This window comes from Filicampus tigris, chromosome 10 (assembly GCF_054856515.1).
Source record: "Filicampus tigris isolate MCC_2025a chromosome 10, RoL_Ftig_1.0, whole genome shotgun sequence".
Taxonomy (NCBI): Eukaryota; Metazoa; Chordata; class Actinopteri; order Syngnathiformes; family Syngnathidae; genus Filicampus; species Filicampus tigris.
This window is the reverse complement of record NC_141226.1, coordinates 17,089,707-17,106,928: the sequence shown is the minus strand read 5'-3', so window position 1 is coordinate 17,106,928 and position 17,222 is coordinate 17,089,707. Positions and strand designations below refer to the sequence as shown.

The window sequence follows — 17,222 nt, the reverse complement described above, 5'->3', positions numbered from 1 at the left end:
GATTTAGAATCAATCAGAGCAAAAAAAATGTAATCCACAAAAGTGTTATCAGATGTCTTTAAAATATGATCCAAATGGTAAATATTGATCAGGTTTAACACAACCTTACACTGGTATTTTTTTTTGGACTTGACTATTTCCTGAGCAGATTGGCTAAGAAAAATTCCAGAAGATAATCGCTCAATAACAACTGTCAGGCCTTCTGTGATCTTGATTGAAAAGCGGTCATGATTGAAATCGGCTATGACCCCTCCCGCAACTATGCACCCCCCCTCTCTCAGATTTGATCAAATTTGGAAGTCAATGCTCTTACTATTAGTTGTAGAATTAGTATTTATAATTTTGAACTTAACTACTGCTCTATGTTACATATAAAATGCATATCAAAAGCCAAATGCCCTCTGGTTAGACGCTACCACCATGCACCTGGTTAACGATTTTGATGATATTTTTGTGTGTTTCAAAAAATACCTACCGTTTTCCAAACAGTTTCTATCATGATGAAGCGAGTTTAAAGCCCCATCATCCATTTGTCACGCCTTGAAACCAGTCCACAGCTCTAACTGTACAGGTTGTTATTTTGGGATAATTACCTCAATTTGAACCCCATTCCCCTAACCAGTGTTTATGTCTATGAACACATGCATACTGTATATATTCTGTAGGTGTGTTCGGGCAAGACAGGAACGGGTGGAGCTGTTAGGAATGAGTCTGTCGTACATATCACATGGCTAGTCGGGTAAGTTCAATGTTTTTCTTTTTCATTCTTTTCCCCACTGATCTTATCACAGATGGACTGCATGCTAACGAGTCTAACACCGCCACTAAAGGTGATCACCAACCCCGTTTAATCGGGCTCTGACTGGCCCTAATGCAAAGCAGATACATCTGATGATAATGATTTTTGACATATACGGTCAACTAAATGAAAGTGAAGCGGCTTTCGGGTAATTCTGATTATCTTCAAATTGTTTTTTGTTTTTTTTAACATTACACTTTTCAGATTATATTGGTCGATGGTCACAATATTTAAGAAGAAAAATGAAAATTAGTAACAAGGTCATGAATCAAGTTATATCTCAAATTAAACGGCTCAATTGGTGTAGACACATATTGATAATCGGACCAAATGTGAACGTTTTCCCCACTTCTGATCAAAATCAGAAAATACCAGATTATCGATTGTCCATCGAAGATTATCCTGGGTGATTATCCTGTGATTTGGTGTCTGTTAAAAGTGATTTTTCCTCCCTATCTGTTTATCAAATGGTCAGGCCGACAATAGTAAATGTTTAAGGGACCTCTAAATAATCAGGCATTTACTGTCAGTTAATGTAAATCAGGGCTGAAAACATTGTTGTTTACTGCAGCATTCTCGTGAATTGACCCTTTATTCTCTTGTTTCAAACCCCATTTGCACGCTATTTTTCAATTTACCTAGGCCGATACTTGGATTTAATCATTTAATGGAATTATTTTAGATGATTGTATTGTGATTTTTTTTAATGACGTAATATTTTCTTTCTCTTTCTGTAATGCTTTTAATGTTTTATGCAAAGCACTGTGAATTGTCTTGTACATGAAATGTGCTATACGAACTAACTTGCTTTGCATTGCTTTAGTGAAAAAATCCATGAAAAAATAGAAAAAAATCAATTTGCCCAATTTGGGTATCTAAGTGTCACCCTTGGAAGTATTTGGGAAAAAAAAGTAAAAAGCAGTAAGTTTGTGCCCAGTAGAGACCCATGTACTGTATTTGATCTGGGCCTTCAGTAGCCCACTTAATTCACCTCTTAATACTACCACTATTGGCTCATAATTGTAAAATTATCAGTACTACACAAAAAAATGCAATTGAGCCACGTTGGTGATCTGAAGCACACACCCCCACACTCTAGACAATTTTGTTTCCTATGTCTGCGCTGGTCTGTCCGGTCCAGACTTTTTAACATGTTTTCACACATGCGTGTACATTTCCTCACATGTGTGAAGGAGGTCTGACCGCTCTGTCAGTCGTGCACGAGTGGATGACAGAGAAACACACAAAGTGCCTTTTCATTCACGCTTCATTTATATTAGTCTGTTCACACTTCACAGCAATGAGTCTGGCTTTATACAGAGAGTGAAAAAGCACCTGAACCAAGTGGTCCAGGCCATGTACTGTATCATTACAGACACGCCATTAGTCATTGTAGACAGAGACTCAATTAGGGTGGCGATATCCCTTACAGCATTTCTAAATAGACTCTCTATTTGTTTTTACAAGCGCTGGTGGTCTGTGGTTATATAATATGGTTTGATGTGAATATTGTCGAGAGCAAGTTATCACTGTTGAATGTCAATGGCTGTTATATGGGGAGGGTTGAAAGCAGCAGTGAGCAGACTGCGCCCTGTGAGCCAATATGTGACCCTAGAGAGTATTTGATGCAGGCTACCATGCAATTTTAAAAAGAAATCAAATGTCTCTTAAAAAAAAAAAACGAACAAAAGGCGAAAAAATATGTAACCCACAAATACTCCTGATAGACAGTTATTTCTGTTTCCCATTCTTCTTGAGTCAACTTAGGCACATGAATATAATGATATTTGATAACAATGGTAAACAGCTAATATTAATGAGGGATGGCTTTATGTGTCCCTAAAGGTACTTTTTGATACTAATTTAAAAAATAAATGCCTGTACATTTTTCCCAAGCATACCAGGTTTTTGAGACTTTTTTTTTTAAGGTTGACCTATAAAACCTTGCGCAATACGGATTTTACCATGTGTTGTGGGCAGATTCGGAATCATCACAAAAAAAAAATATCTAGAAAAGTTTACTTGCGTCCTTGATTTAAAAAAAATCGTAAAAATGTGTTTACCAGTGTAATTGTTGTTATGCAGTACTCGATGATTTGCCCTTGGGGTGGAGGGATCAACGTCGTCAGGTGGTTTCCATCGCTAATCGGGTGTTTCGACGGTGATCCGATGGTGGGTCTCTCCTTTCTCACTTTCTACGATATTTTAGCTTGGAGGTAAAGAATACTTTGATAGGTGAAGCCATCTTGGAAATGGTACTTGGCCCATTTGTTGCACTGAATCAGGAAAGGACTGAGAGTAACGATGGACTGCCCCCTACATGTGAAAATTGGAACTGATTTAGTCTGAAATTGATTTGGACATTACTATTGGACTACTCATCTCAAAGAGATGCATTTTATTTGTTCATTTTTGCTCTTAACTTGAAAATAACAAAGATTCAGTTGGCCGACTCCAGTTCTCAGTGGCTCAATTTATCTCACGTAAAACAACAACAGCGGCTGCAAGTCGCTGAGCCATCCAAGAATGCCTTTTTCTGTCGCCCTCCCTCCTTCACTTTACTCTAACATTTGTTCCCCTTGGAGGAAATAGATGCCCAACTAATTAAAAGGCCGTAAAAGGGTTTGCATACAAACTCGGGTTCTCATATTATCTCGAAAGAACCTGACATGCTGCTGTTTATTGCCACAGGCCTCATCTACTAGTGCATGGTTAGATTAAATGCTTTTTAACTACAATCTGGTCTGCTCTCTTGTGTATTTTTCCTGCAATTACCTCTCCTGTGTCATTAATCTGCTGCTAAATTCATCAATCACAGCAAATTGCTGAATGGGCCCACACGAGTTATACAAACCTGTGTGCTCGTGTGTAGTTTAACAATGTTGCTTTTTTTCTGGACTTTTCCTGCTACTTCTTGTATTTCAAATAACAGAGCAAGACGAGCTTTTGGTTCCGCTACACTTGCCACACCTGCAGGCCTGCACTTCCTTCCTGCCCACCCCGGGAATTCTTAACTTTCACCACCTGCAGATGGACAGCAAGGAAGAGGTGGAGGAGGATGAAGACACTTTCCCTCCCTCTTATATTCTCTCCCACTGCCATCAAGAAAACCTGCCCAGGCTTGTGTTGCAGGTAAAAGTCTGTCCGCATGCAGCACCCAAGGTTGACTTCTTTTTAATTACAAAGTGTAGACACTTAAGTGGAACCTAGGGCAGCATAGTTAACTTGTGATTAGCAGGTCTGCCTTACAGTTCAGAGCTTCTCCACTGGAAAAAAAAAAATGTGTTGAATTGACTCAATTTTATATTGTTGGATGCACAAAATAAAATCATTTGCACCCAGATACATTTTTTTAAAGTACATATCCAGTAGTCTACTCAAAACGGATCTGGACCCAGATGATTTCATTTCATGCAACCACTTGACAAAATAAAATTGAATGAATTCAACAAAAATGTTGTTCAAAAAATGTATTCTTGTGTGAAGAGTCCAGGGTGTCAGCTGGGACAGGCCGCCCACCCCCGACCTGAATGAGGACAAGCATTCTGTAGAAAATTCAAAATTGGTACATGGATAATGACAGCCTGAATGTAACGAGAGGAATTTTTGGCAACTAAAAAATAATGCACAATGCACAATATTTAATACAAGTACAGTATTTCCTTGTGTTTATTTACAGAGCACATCAAAACAATTCCATTTTCTTATACAAATAAACTGATGCACAGAGGTCCTGTATACATGAGGTACACATACATGAGGCCACTTTAACCACTTTTGTTAAGTGTAACAACAGAGCCACACTGTGGTGAGATAAATGGAAACAAAATGGAAATACAAGTTATGTCTTCCACAGCATCCACAGAGAAGAGACAATATAGCTCCTGGAGCATGGTAATGCTGGCTCCTGTTTTGTAATTCCAACACTTTTCAGACACTGATACATGAAATATACTCCAGCCAGGATTTCTGAGAACAGCAGTTTTCAAAATGTGTGGGAACATCTCCCCCTAGGGGCCACCTCAAGACTTGAGGGGAGGCGCAACAGCATAGGAAAAAGAAAGAAAAAAGAAAGTTTTGCTAGCAAAATTGATCAATTTTCTTTCTTTTTTTTTGCCTTTCAGAAATACAGTTTAAGGAGGGCATCTACTGTTATCCTCCAGCCAGTTGAGGGTGTCAAAGAGCTTGTTAAGGGGCAGTAGATTGAGAAAAATAAAGTAAAAATCTAATAAGACAAGTTCAGGCATGTTTCCCCATCCATTATTGGTCAATTTTGCAGTAGAAGATTTTTTGTTGTTGTTGCTTTCTGTCTTTTAGTTGAAGATGGGCATTGGAGCTTGAGAAAAATAAGGTGTACAGTATTTACAGATGTGGGCACTTAACCCTATTTTGCCGTTGCGTCCTCTGTCCACGACCTGGGCACCATTCCGTCATCGTCCCTCCGTCCTTATTTAAAAAAATAATTGTCCTGCGACCCCGTCCGTCCTCAAAGCGCTTCTGCATGACGCTGTGGGAGAGATGCTAACGGCAGAGGTTTCATAATTCATGAACATTATCTAAAGCTCATTAGCTGGCTAATTTCGTATTCACATCCACATACCGACTAGGAATGTCGTGAGTGGACTGAATTGTTTGCAACTGTTTAAGTGTCAACCAAGATAGCGTTTAGCTGCCAACACAACCACCGTCGGAAACTACGGAGCCCGCCAGGGGACATCACGAGAATATTTAAGATTGCGTTGTAACGCAATACTATCGCGTTTTATTGCAAAACTTACAACGCAATACGTATTCAGTTTTATTGTGTTATTGCACAATAAAAGTAATTATTGCAAAATAATGTAATGTTATTTTAGGAGGAGAACAAAAGACTTCAACATCTGGGTCGTAGCTGTCAGTGTACAGCGGCGCTGGCATGAGCGTGAATGACGGATTGGTGAGATTTTTACACTTTAGAAATGTCCCAGACAAGAACATACTTCGCATGCAAAGGGATAAGGTATGTACTAAATGTTAACAATTAGTTAATAAAACAACATTTCTATGCACCTATTCCTTGTTAGTGAAAAGGACGTTATGTGGTGTAATCCATGGTATTAAATGTGTTGAACTGCAAGAGGGCAGACTGTGAGTACAATGTTACTGCAGCGAACGTACATGAAAAAGAAAAAAAAAAAGGACTCTACAGTGTCCCAAGAAATGCTGCGTCATCAGTAGGTGAATGAGGAGACAGTGTTAAAGCGCTTTAAGTGAAAGCCCATATACCATTTGTTACTGAGGGCGCATTTCCCCTAGGGGGCACCAGAGGACTTCAGGGGAGTGGCTTCTGCAGCGTGAGAAAAAGATTTAAAATAACATAACTCTTCACTACAAAATGGATTTTTTTGTGGTGCTGGGGGCTTGAGAAAAATAAACACAGTTTTTCTTTATAAACTTACCAATAACTTCAGTCATGGAAAAATTAAGCTTTAATGAGGGATGATAGTAATAGTGTTGCTATCCTCACATAGCGAGTTTCAAATGAGCAGCAGTTTGAGAACAATAAAGAACAAAGAATATGATCACTTCAGTTATGGCAATGTGACTCTTAATGAGAGTTAACAAAGGGTGATATTTGGACTTCAATTTTTTTTCGTTTTCAAACGTTTTTATTTAAATGCTGAATTGGCTCAGTGTCCCACAAAATCATGGATGGGAACGCGCCCTCATAAAAAAAAAAGGGGGGGGGGGGTTCGGCGGGGTCGGGGGAGCACAATTTGGTGTAATTGGACACTGTAACCAGCTTGTGCCATGGAGGGAGGAATACATAATATATATTAGGGTTTACTTAAAATAATTTTCATCTCACTCACACACACACGCACACACACACAAACACTCACCCTTTTTCATTTAAATGTTGACAGCTGTCATACACATAGAACTGAGAGGAAGACCTATAATGCTTAACATGTTTAAGTATGTTTTTTAAAAAATAAAATATTTTTGTGTTGCATAGATCAAAAATGCACGCCATCCATCCCATCAAACCAATTTATATACACACACACCGCTTTGGCACATTTTCCAACTTTTCATAAAAGACATGCATTCATCTAATCAACAATGTTAATGCCCTTACTGTTTAATAGTGAAACCACGTATAGGGGTGTGATAATTAAGCCATGAGAGTCGAGTCCATCTTCAGCTGAATATCCTGCTCATAATCGTGTCACATTTGACAGTTCTTCGTTTCTCCAGCAGGCGGTGCTCCTACTTACTCTTCAGCGAGCCAATCATCACCTTCGACACAAAGTTGACGATGGCGCTGGCCGGCTGCTCGGGGTCTTGCTCAGCAAACAAGTGGCAAACGTTGTCCATGGAGGTGCCACTTTTTCTCGCCACAAAGCCAAAGATCCTGCGCAGAAGCGAAGCAACGTGTAAGAAAACAATGATTGTGTTCAAAGGCTCTTAGGCTTGGAGTTGTGGAGGGATAATGTCCTTACTTTGCTGACGTGCAGCCATCCCTTTTCCATCTGTTATATGGCAAAACGGAAAATTAACACTTGGACAATTGAAAAAAACTCACAGGCCACAACATACACCCGCACCCACTGAATGTGATATGCCAGCCCCAAAAGTGGAACAATTTGGAGTTCAACTAACATTTTCTGGAACAAAATGCCTCAAAAATCAAACAAAACCGTCATCATTGGAATGACCATCTAAAAAATTAATTAAGTCTACGTTGGGTTTTTTTGGTTTGTTGGAGTTCAACCAGAATTTTTTGCGAAAAAAATAAAACACGCCTCAAAAGTACAATGAATTGAAGTTCATAAGATGGCAGCAAATCGCATAAGACTTCTTCAGCTCAGTGAGCATTAAAAAGATTAAGTACAGTATGTGTGTTGCTTTTTCACCGGCTTTTAATGTTTGTCGGACTTCAACTGGATTTTTCTAATGTAATTTATTGTGTCTGTTGAGCAAAATTTTATAAAACAGGGTGCATGCAAATGCTTAATATTTAAATAATTACAATGCTTTTTAATGTACTTAGCAGCCGGAATCATTCCTATGCCCCATTTCCTGCGACTTTTCAAGTTCCATGTATGTTTATATGGTTAGCATCACTTTTCCTTTTTTTGTGACACTGGCTCTGCAGTGCCATGACACACACACACACACCCAAAAAAGCTAAAGAAAAAGCAAAATATTGTGAAGTTAATCCTTTGAATGCCTCCTGAGCTCAAGTCCCAAGATGTGCAGATGTCTCGTGGCTCAAACTCGACATTTTCTTTGGCTTTTGAGGCACATTTCCCAAACCGTTCCACATTTTGGACCATTTGACTTTGGCGCTTTTGCTTCCACGATCATTCTTTTCCAATAATCTCACTCACTTCCTATCTTGAGGGTCCAAAGCACAGAATATGACTGTGTTGACATTGTAGTGCCTCCTGAAGAAAAGCCTACAAAGCAGACAAGTTATTAGTAGTGCATTGTGACAACATTGTATTACATTATATTATGAGTGCTGTGTGTGTGTTCCACTCACTTCCTCTGGTTGTCAGTGAGGGTGATTCCCTGCGAGGACACCTTGAAGTGGACCACTGTGGAAGTGGGAGGGGGGTTGGAGCTGAGAGTCATGCCGGTGGCTTTCTGCACCGCCTGCACCCCTGTCAGGGACTCCATGTCGACTGAGCCCAGGTACCACACGTTACAGGCTGAATACACACAAAACAGTGATTGAAGGTTTTGGGACTGTGCCTCTCCATGTACATTTCATCAGTATGGTTGTATTTAAACCGATGATGATGACAACAATACATAAATTCTATAAAAAAAAAAATGAAACATTACATTCACTGCCAGACATTTTCAGACCCTCTTTTAGCCTTGAAAAAAAGCAGAAAAAAATGTAAATAAATTCTAGGGATTGAATGGCTGGAGTGTGAAAAGACAAATAAATTCGTCAATGGCAGTGAATGACTTAATTGACCCGGGCTGATTCTTCTTCTATTATTTTGAATGGGGAAAATCCCCATTACACCGCTAATGTAGCATATTTACACCATATTTAATCGACTATATTTTCACTACCTATTACATTTATGTACACAGTGTTTGATTTTGAATGTGTTTACTTGTATTGTTTAGGTAGCTGCTGAGCATAGGTCACCAATCTGTGTATTTCGATGACGTCAAACCTGACATTCACCAGGTATATTCGATTTGGGCGTATATGTATCTGATTTTGCTTCATTCCGATCTGAAGATTCTGTGTGTGTATTTTTTTTTTCTTAAGATGCCATGACGCATATGCCAATTATGAGCAAATATGTAATTGGAATTGTGTCAATTGACTCATGCAGTGTTCTTAGATGTTACCTGCTCCCTGTTTGAGCAGTTCTGCAGCAGAGTTAGTGACTGACTGAGACGTGTTCTCCACCACATCTTCTAGAGGGTCTATAAAAAAAAGTTAGAGGGAAAAATAGACAGTCTTACCTAAAAATATGAGTCACATAGAATCAAGTCTGAGCAAGAGTGTGTGTGTGTGTGTTTTTTTACCTCTGTCTGGAATGATGAGTTTACAGGGCAGGGCCAAGGGAGTTATTGAATGTTGGCAAACCAGTGCAGTTAAACTTCCTGTAAAACCACACAGTATTTTGTTAAAAATGACACATAAGGGATTTAATGTTATATCACTGCACTAATCTTTGTCTCTAAAACTCAGCTGGTTCACTCTTGTCCTACAATTTTAAATTAGTTATTATTTATTATGATTTGCTTTTAAAATAGAAGTCCTCCAATTGACTGGACATTTGTCCTGAGTATAATCATGTATTGGCAAGCAGTAGTTAATGTATTAAGATGAGATATTGTAATGATGACAATACAATAATATATAACAATAAAGTAACTCAAATGCAAAAGCAATTTCATTAAAATGACTGTAATTAGTATTACATAATGAATAACATTTTGAAAGTAACTTTCCAAACACTGTTGTCCAGGGGTTCATTTATCTGATATAGGTCCACTTATCATTTTTAGCTGTTAATACTCTATACATTGCAAAGTTTGACAGAGATATATGGAAACATATTTTAAACAGGAATTCAAAACTGAATTAAAACTTGGTGCAACATTGTGTGACAACAGAGATCTGCCTGCTTATAATTGGTATTTTTGTTTTGTTTTTTCAATCCTTAGTGTGCTAGTGCTATAAATACATGACATAATAGTTTTAATAATAGTAAAATTGAGTATTAAACGATTGGCGAAAACGATTGGCACTTTGTTTCTTTTTATTCGTTTATGCAATGATAATACATCATCACATTTTGCTAAAATGAAAAAGTTGGAGGAAAATCCTGGATTGTAAGATGCATTAATAAACAACAGAGGGAAGCAGAGTGCCTGTAGCGACTGATTGGCTTTGAGCCCAATGATGTCACTGTTCTAATCACTCACCAAAATAGGGCTCATTGGGGCAACCCTTCAAGCGAACACCCTTCTGTGTGCACTCAATCAGGAAGTGGCGCACTAATTCATTGGCAAGATCTCCGCCTGCCAAACACAAACACACAAAACAAGCCCATTACTTCGTCATAATTGTCTGTGGCCGGTTTTGGCAGTATTCAACTGGCTCACTGTGAGCAAAAACAGCAAAAACAAGCAGGCCGCGTAATTCCCCCACACACATGAAGTTGCTGCCACTCGTGAGATGAATGGGATTATGATTCCACAGTAGAGCCTCGGAGGGTGGGGGGGGGGGCAGGAGGAGCCGAGGAATGTCCCGACACAAAAGCTCGGAGAAAGACCCGCTCCTTGAGATGGGTTGGGTTTCACACTAATAAGAAACTACAATGGGCTAAGCTGAGAGTGCGGAGGGGGGGGGACCGTGCCGTGATGTCATCACAGGTGCCTTCGGACTGCATTGGTACGATGGCGAACAAAAGGGGCAGGTGTGTATAAGCAGTGGCCAGAAAGGTATGTGCGTACATTTTGTGCTGTTAGGAATGAACGTCAGAAAAAAAAAAAAAAAAAAAAAAAGAACGGCATGTATCTGGATTCACACTGGTTTATTGTCCCACAGAGGTACGGTAATATTCAACTCTGTGTTCCTTTGTGTCATGCCGGAACATGTCCTGAGAATGTTTGGGTTCCCGCAGACAAGGGTTTTTCGTTCCAGAAATAACTCATCTTGCTCAACAATCTCATTTCTGTGACCCCCATCGATGTGGGACGGGAGGCTTCCCAGAAGAAGTTCCCGGGATGGGAGCAGCTCCTTTGTGATGGGCTGAAACATTAGCCGCGCATCGGAGACATTTTCAGGAAATAGTGCTCTGTTTTGCTTCGTCGCAATGACGACCATGAGGAGCCGTACAGTGTGACGGAGGGGAGACTCTCAGGTTCCAGTGTGTAGGCGAGTGCAGTGGACGGTAACACGAGATGGCTTTGGGAGTGATTCCCAGGATGTCCCTGTGACTCGGAGACAAACCCCAGATAACTTACGCTGACTTTTACGTGCAATAGTTCAAGAAAATGATTGTTTGTTTGTTTCTGGGAGAGAGATTATTCGAATTTCTGAAAGGCACTGTGTCAAGTATGGATGAGGATCTTAACCCAGTTTATTTTCAAGGCGAGAAAATACCTTTTACCTTTAACTGCTGACTAGCTCCAAAGCGGATTTACAACATGGGTCTGTTAGTAAGATCATGGAAGGTAACAACTATCAGGTCAATTTGAACTCATTCACTGCCAGACATTTTCAGATCCTCTTTTACCCTAATGTTTGAAAAAAAAAATAGAAAAAAATATATATAAATTCCTGGGATTGAATGGCTGGACTGTGAAAAGACAAGTCAATTTGTCAATGGCAGTGAATGAGTCAATGAAACTTGTAGCATGAAAGCTACACCGAACCAGAGAAGACAAAAAGCAGAAAACTAAAATTTACTCCAAAATGTTTCCAGAGTCTCTAGCTGTTGCTCTTTTGATCTGATGTCTCTACAACATTATCCTGATCGATGGATTATCTTTTGGTGTACGGTGCGGTTAAGTGATTTTTCCCCCCCTCCCCAATTTGCTCCAAAAACGGTCAGAGCTAACAATTGTAAACGTTAAACCTGTTCAGTATTTATCATGGACAATCCTTACAATATGCGTGTGAACTCGGAGTTCCATGAAATGTAACAACAGCCAAATAGGAAGCTGAAGCTTTTGGACTATAATATTGTGTTGTTCAGTTTGTAAAATGTGTCATTTACCACAATGAAAAGGACAGAATTTGAGTTCGCGACCGCAATGTAGTTACCAAATACAGTAAGCTAATCGTAGCTCCTTCTGTTCCGTGTCAACTACAATTTATTGTCCTTTTTGGAATTTTCCAGCATTGTCAATAATTCTGGTGATTTGTGGTAAGGCCATTTGCCCCCCCCCCCCCCTCATTTGCAGGTTCTCTCACATTCCCAAAATCTGTTCGAATGTTAACACTCTGCATGTGTGTACCCTGCTAAAGAGAAGCAGGCCATCGCCACACACCAGACGCCTCAGTCTATATACTGGACATTCCAAAATGTTAAGGTAACAAGCGAACAATGCAGCTTCGTTGAATGCGTTTCATACCTTTTTTGCTTTGCTGGAGAACAGAGGCCGGGGGCGTGGCCACCTTCATTGCTAGCCCGTAGGCGCCTCTGAAGGAATGGCTGTCACGCACAATGAAGCAGCCTGGCTCCTTGTCCTTTAAGACTGAAATGGCTGTGTGACAGAAACATGATGATCGTGAGTTTGCTTTCAACAAAACGGAAAGAATAATTAAACCCGCAAAAAACAATGAACAGCCAGAGAACTTGGTGTTAGTTAGTATGAAGCGAAATTGGAACGTGAGTGGCAGTGTTATTGCATCTACACATTTCTGCCAGAAGTGGCCGCCTCTTTTCAGGGCAAGACCGCCACCCCACACAAGAAGATGCTTGGTCCAGTTTGACCTTGTAGAGCTGAGTTATTATACCTGTTTGGTAAGTCAACAAACTTTGCCGTCATGCTCTGCTCACATGCAGTGTCGAAAACTCAAATTCTTTGCAGTTTTCCATCAGCCTTTTGTCCACTAGGTGTGGTTCAAATTTGATAGTAATCACACAAAATGGGTGTGCTTATTTTTAACCCTACCTTGAAATTACCCTAAATGAGCCACTTTAAATCAAAACAGTAGACTTCCTGTGACTTTTCAGGCACTGTTTTTTGTGAGTCCACTCATGATAGACATTCCTAATAAATTTTATGTTGCTAAGATGCCTGGATTTGGGTTGTGACACCAGGATGAACATGGGTCCAAAACCTGGTGAGTTTTTGAGCATGCGAAAGCCCATAAGAGGGCGATTTTTTTGTCCTAACATGAAAAATGACAGAGACCAAGCAAATTTAAGAGGACCTACTACAATATATAAACCTACTGTACCTTGGTCTCTTGAGATGTCAGGCTTGTACCAAAATTTGGATGTGTCTTGTACAAATTTCACAGTAACCTGCTTGCTCGCGAGCACATCTGCAAAACAAACAATATCAGAATTAATTTTGAGTGCTCATCAAGCACCATTAAAGCGGAAGTCAACTCATTTTTTTAATTTCAAGAATATGCTCTATGCAGGCCTACTAGGTGAAACAAGGCATTCTGATAAATATTGCGTTTGAGCTAAGCAGCAAAATCCACCCATTTTTAGCCATCTCACGGGGCAACCATTTTGTCACTTCTGTCAACAGAAAATAACATCACAGTTGCTCAGGGTTCAGGTAAAGACCAATCATGATTCGGCTTCAGAAAACAGGTGAGCCGTGATTGGTCGTTACCTGAGCCCCGAGTAGTTGTGATGTCATTTTCAGTCAGCAGGAGTGACAAAATGTCCGCCCCCGGAGATGACTAAAAACGGGTGGATTAATTCTTATTAAACAAACGCAATATTTATCAGAATGAATTGTTTCAACTAGTGGACCTGCATAGAACATATTCTGAAAAAAATATGTTTGGCTTTAAGGCCACCCAGTGCCTTATTAGCTCCTGGCTCACCTGACAGAGGTGAGCCTGTTCTTGGTATCTGAGCCGACAATTCAGGCAAGACGTTGGGGAAGGGGATACTCAGCGAACTCCCGCTGTGTGGACTTGAGAATCCACTCAGGGCTGGGGAGGCTGTTCCCCCACGTTCCCCATCTGATACCCTCTTCTTCTCAGGAAGATGTGGGGGTTGCATCAGGAGGGCCTGTGACTGTTTCTCATCCAAGGAGCTAAGGATATCCCTTTCCATACTCCCGTTTCCGAGTAGCAAGGCGGGGGTCGGACAGTGCGTACCGTAACTGAGACCTAAGTCCTCCTGCTCGTCAAAGCTTTGGGCGGGACTGTGGCTGAGGGCGTAGCGAGCGATATGGCTTCGCTGGCAGCTACGAGGCGAGCTGTGGGCGTTAGGAGCCGGGTGGACGTGTTGGTGGGCATAGTCCATTGACGTGGAATGCTGGGGGGCTTGCCTGTTGGAGGGGAAGCTGTTCAAAGAGACTTGACGGCTCAGGACGGGATGCTCTGGCCAAGACTGGTTCACTGATGGACTTTAGTTGTAAAAAGGACAAGAGATGGTCAACAATGATAAGACATATCTTTATATACAGAGCGGAAAGGAATCCTACCTGTCTGTCCGCTGATGTGACCCAACAATGGAGGCAGAATGTGTCATATTTTGCATCCTGTTGCAGTTTATGGTAGAATTTGACTGAATGTCAATTCCAGCATGACTGATCATCTCTGAATATCCTCGCGATTCTGTGAAAATTATAGAACTGGTTTCTTTCCATTTTGTATTCATTTGAAGTGAATTGAAACAAGCAACAGAGGAAGCACAGAAATAGCCCCGTATAATTGGGAAATATTGCCTGTGAATTGAGTCCAGTCAATATCGTGGCTTACAGGAAATGAAAACACGGGTCATCAATCTTTATAAAACCACCTACCAATTATTTCCACCACAAATCAGATTCAATTGAGCTGTCTGACATAATTAGACAAAAGCTCTCTGTAGTTTAGCTTTAGGGGGGTTCTTTTTTTAATCAGTTGTGTGCAGATGTAGAGACGCTTATTTCCTTGTTTGTATTTCCCACTGTGTACACAGAGACACTTTCAAAAGGGGGGAAGAAAAGTTTGTCTTTTGTGTCATGCTTCCTGGCCCACAGTTACCATGGTAATGAGACAGAACTGAATGTTGCCAGGATTCTGGCCTGGGTGTCTCTAGTTTTAAGAGGCACAGCGGGGGCAGCGTTTCGTTCCCAGGCCGTCCAAGCGAAAGATGAACAACTGTAAGCCGCAATGAGTTAACGATACAGGGAAGTTGAGTCAAAATGAAATACAAGACAGCAATACCATCTGTCTGTTTGTGGGCACTTCCAGATTTACAATGTTGCTGTGACGTTGTGCACTAACTGAAAGGCTCCAAACCAACACGATAAAAGGATTAAGTCAATCTCATTGAAGTCCTTCCTCCATGCTGGTACGACTTCCTATCTCTGACAGCAATCTGGAAGACAGACAGTCTTCCACCACAGATAAACCCCACAAAACCAAAAGGGTGTATTTAACTAAGTAGACTTGGATCGTCCAAAGAGGGTATACCATTGAATAAAATAGAGGAACTCGAGATCTCCCTGGGTTTGAATTTTAGTTTTGTTGTCAGTTTCTGCCTTAAAAACACAATTGTAAAGCTGTATACAGAGCAGACAAAATCATGCAATGACCTGACCACATAGAAATGGACTTACCGTGGTCTGTCCTGAAGCCTCCGTAGGAATGAATGCTGGGAGGTGGTGTTTGCCGGAATGATTGAGTAAACTCTGACACATTTTTCACTGAAAAGACAAAACGAGATTTTTTATGTGTAGTACTCTATACTCCTTACAATACCTTAAGGGCACCTCAACATCAACCAGGAAGCTGACTAGGCATCTTTCCAAGAACTAGTTACTATTTAACAGCAATGGTACTTGAACCGTGAACGTCCAGCTCCAAAGCCTCAAGTCCTTACAGATGATCTACCTCTGTCCGATTGGAAGTCTGACTAAAGACGACCTGGGACGAGATGCACCGAACCAACCATTTCTACTGCATCATTTAGATCAGAATTTACAGAAGCCTTCTGGTGAAGGGTTCTGGGTGTTCTTGACCTATCCACCTGGCAGAAAAGCTTTGGGTAGACCTAGGACCTACACTAGAGGGACTTTCACAAACAGGTGGTCTAGGAAAACGTTGGTATTTGGATGGACTTCCTTCTCTGGCTCTAAACCCACTAATCATTTTATGAACTACCAACCAGAGACGCATACTTACGTCGTATGAGGACCAAGACAAACCAAATCATTGTGAAGCATCTAGCAACAGTATCTTAGGACAAAAACAGTCAGTGGTTCACTTGACTCACCGTAGGGTGTAGGTGGAGATATTGGGAAGGCGGGCGTGGGTGGAGTCATGTCACACCCAGCTTCAACTCCGCTGTCTGTGTCTGGACCTTGTACCCTGAAGTCAGCACTGTCGCTCCGGCACAACACGGTATGCTGGAGACAAATATAGTGCAAATTGTGTAAAAAAAACACATTTAATACATAAAACCTGTAAGGTTTTACGTACTGTACCTGGGTCTGCGGTAAACAGGGTGAGTATGTCCTCTGGCTTTTGTACTCCTCCGGCCCCGTCCACCCTGAGCTGCAGAACCTTGGGCGATCTGTGACTTCACTCCCTTGACGACTTAGAGTCCGTGTGGCATTCCCTTCATTGGACTGGACAGCTGGAGACACCCACAACCACAGAGGAAGCAGCGGGTCATTCAATGTAAAACAAATTATTTATATTCCTCCAGATGTGGTTAGGCTAGCTGTAGCACATTTGCGTCAAGATTCCGAATGTTTGGGGTTGAAATCTCGGCTATGGCATTCCTGTGTGGAGTTTGCATGTTTTCTGCGTACTTGGATGGAATTTCTTCTGTCACTGCGGCTTCCCCCCTCATTCCACTTTGTCCGTATGTGTGAATACTTGTCTGTTTAATTGCCCTGTGATTTGCTGGTGACCAGTCCATGGTGTATGCCACATCTTGCTCAAAGTCAATTGGTGCCCTAAGCGCTATAGAAAATGGGTGGATAGTTGGGTTAAGTAGCATGTTGGGAAAATCCCTGGTAATGTTACTGCCTGGTGATCAGTCGAGGTTGTAGCCCACACCAACTACTAAAGACCAACTAAAGACAATGAGGCATAAAAAATTGGATACTATTGGAATATCCTCCATCCTCATTATCTTTTCACAAATGAAAAGCGGCTGAAGACATTATGGCAGGTACCTCAAAGGCTAACGCCTGCAGTCATGTTTTGAGAGGACAGCTGAGTAATAATACTGGTGAGCTTGCTGGGGGGGGGGGGGGG

At 41.0% G+C, this 17,222-nt stretch overlaps 1 protein-coding gene across 1 annotated transcript in view; it reads right to left on the bottom strand.

Annotated features, from left to right (window-relative positions):
- Positions 1-4,439: 4,439 nt before the first annotated feature.
- tns3 (tensin 3) overlaps positions 4,440-17,222 on the bottom strand; it is a 38,202-nt gene continuing 25,419 nt past the window's right edge. Inside the window, exons 14-27 of the mRNA XM_086043864.1 lie at positions 16,442-16,593; positions 16,231-16,363; positions 15,575-15,661; positions 14,453-14,585; positions 13,845-14,374; positions 13,239-13,325; positions 12,407-12,538; positions 10,250-10,345; positions 9,344-9,421; positions 9,164-9,241; positions 8,331-8,499; positions 8,176-8,244; positions 7,285-7,314; positions 4,440-7,196 (exon numbers count right to left, since the gene is read on the bottom strand). Of these exons, the coding sequence (XP_085899990.1) occupies positions 7,052-7,196; positions 7,285-7,314; positions 8,176-8,244; positions 8,331-8,499; positions 9,164-9,241; positions 9,344-9,421; positions 10,250-10,345; positions 12,407-12,538; positions 13,239-13,325; positions 13,845-14,374; positions 14,453-14,585; positions 15,575-15,661; positions 16,231-16,363; positions 16,442-16,593 (1,919 nt within the window). The 3' untranslated portion in view covers positions 4,440-7,051. The remainder of the gene's footprint in view (positions 7,197-7,284; positions 7,315-8,175; positions 8,245-8,330; positions 8,500-9,163; positions 9,242-9,343; positions 9,422-10,249; positions 10,346-12,406; positions 12,539-13,238; positions 13,326-13,844; positions 14,375-14,452; positions 14,586-15,574; positions 15,662-16,230; positions 16,364-16,441; positions 16,594-17,222) is intronic.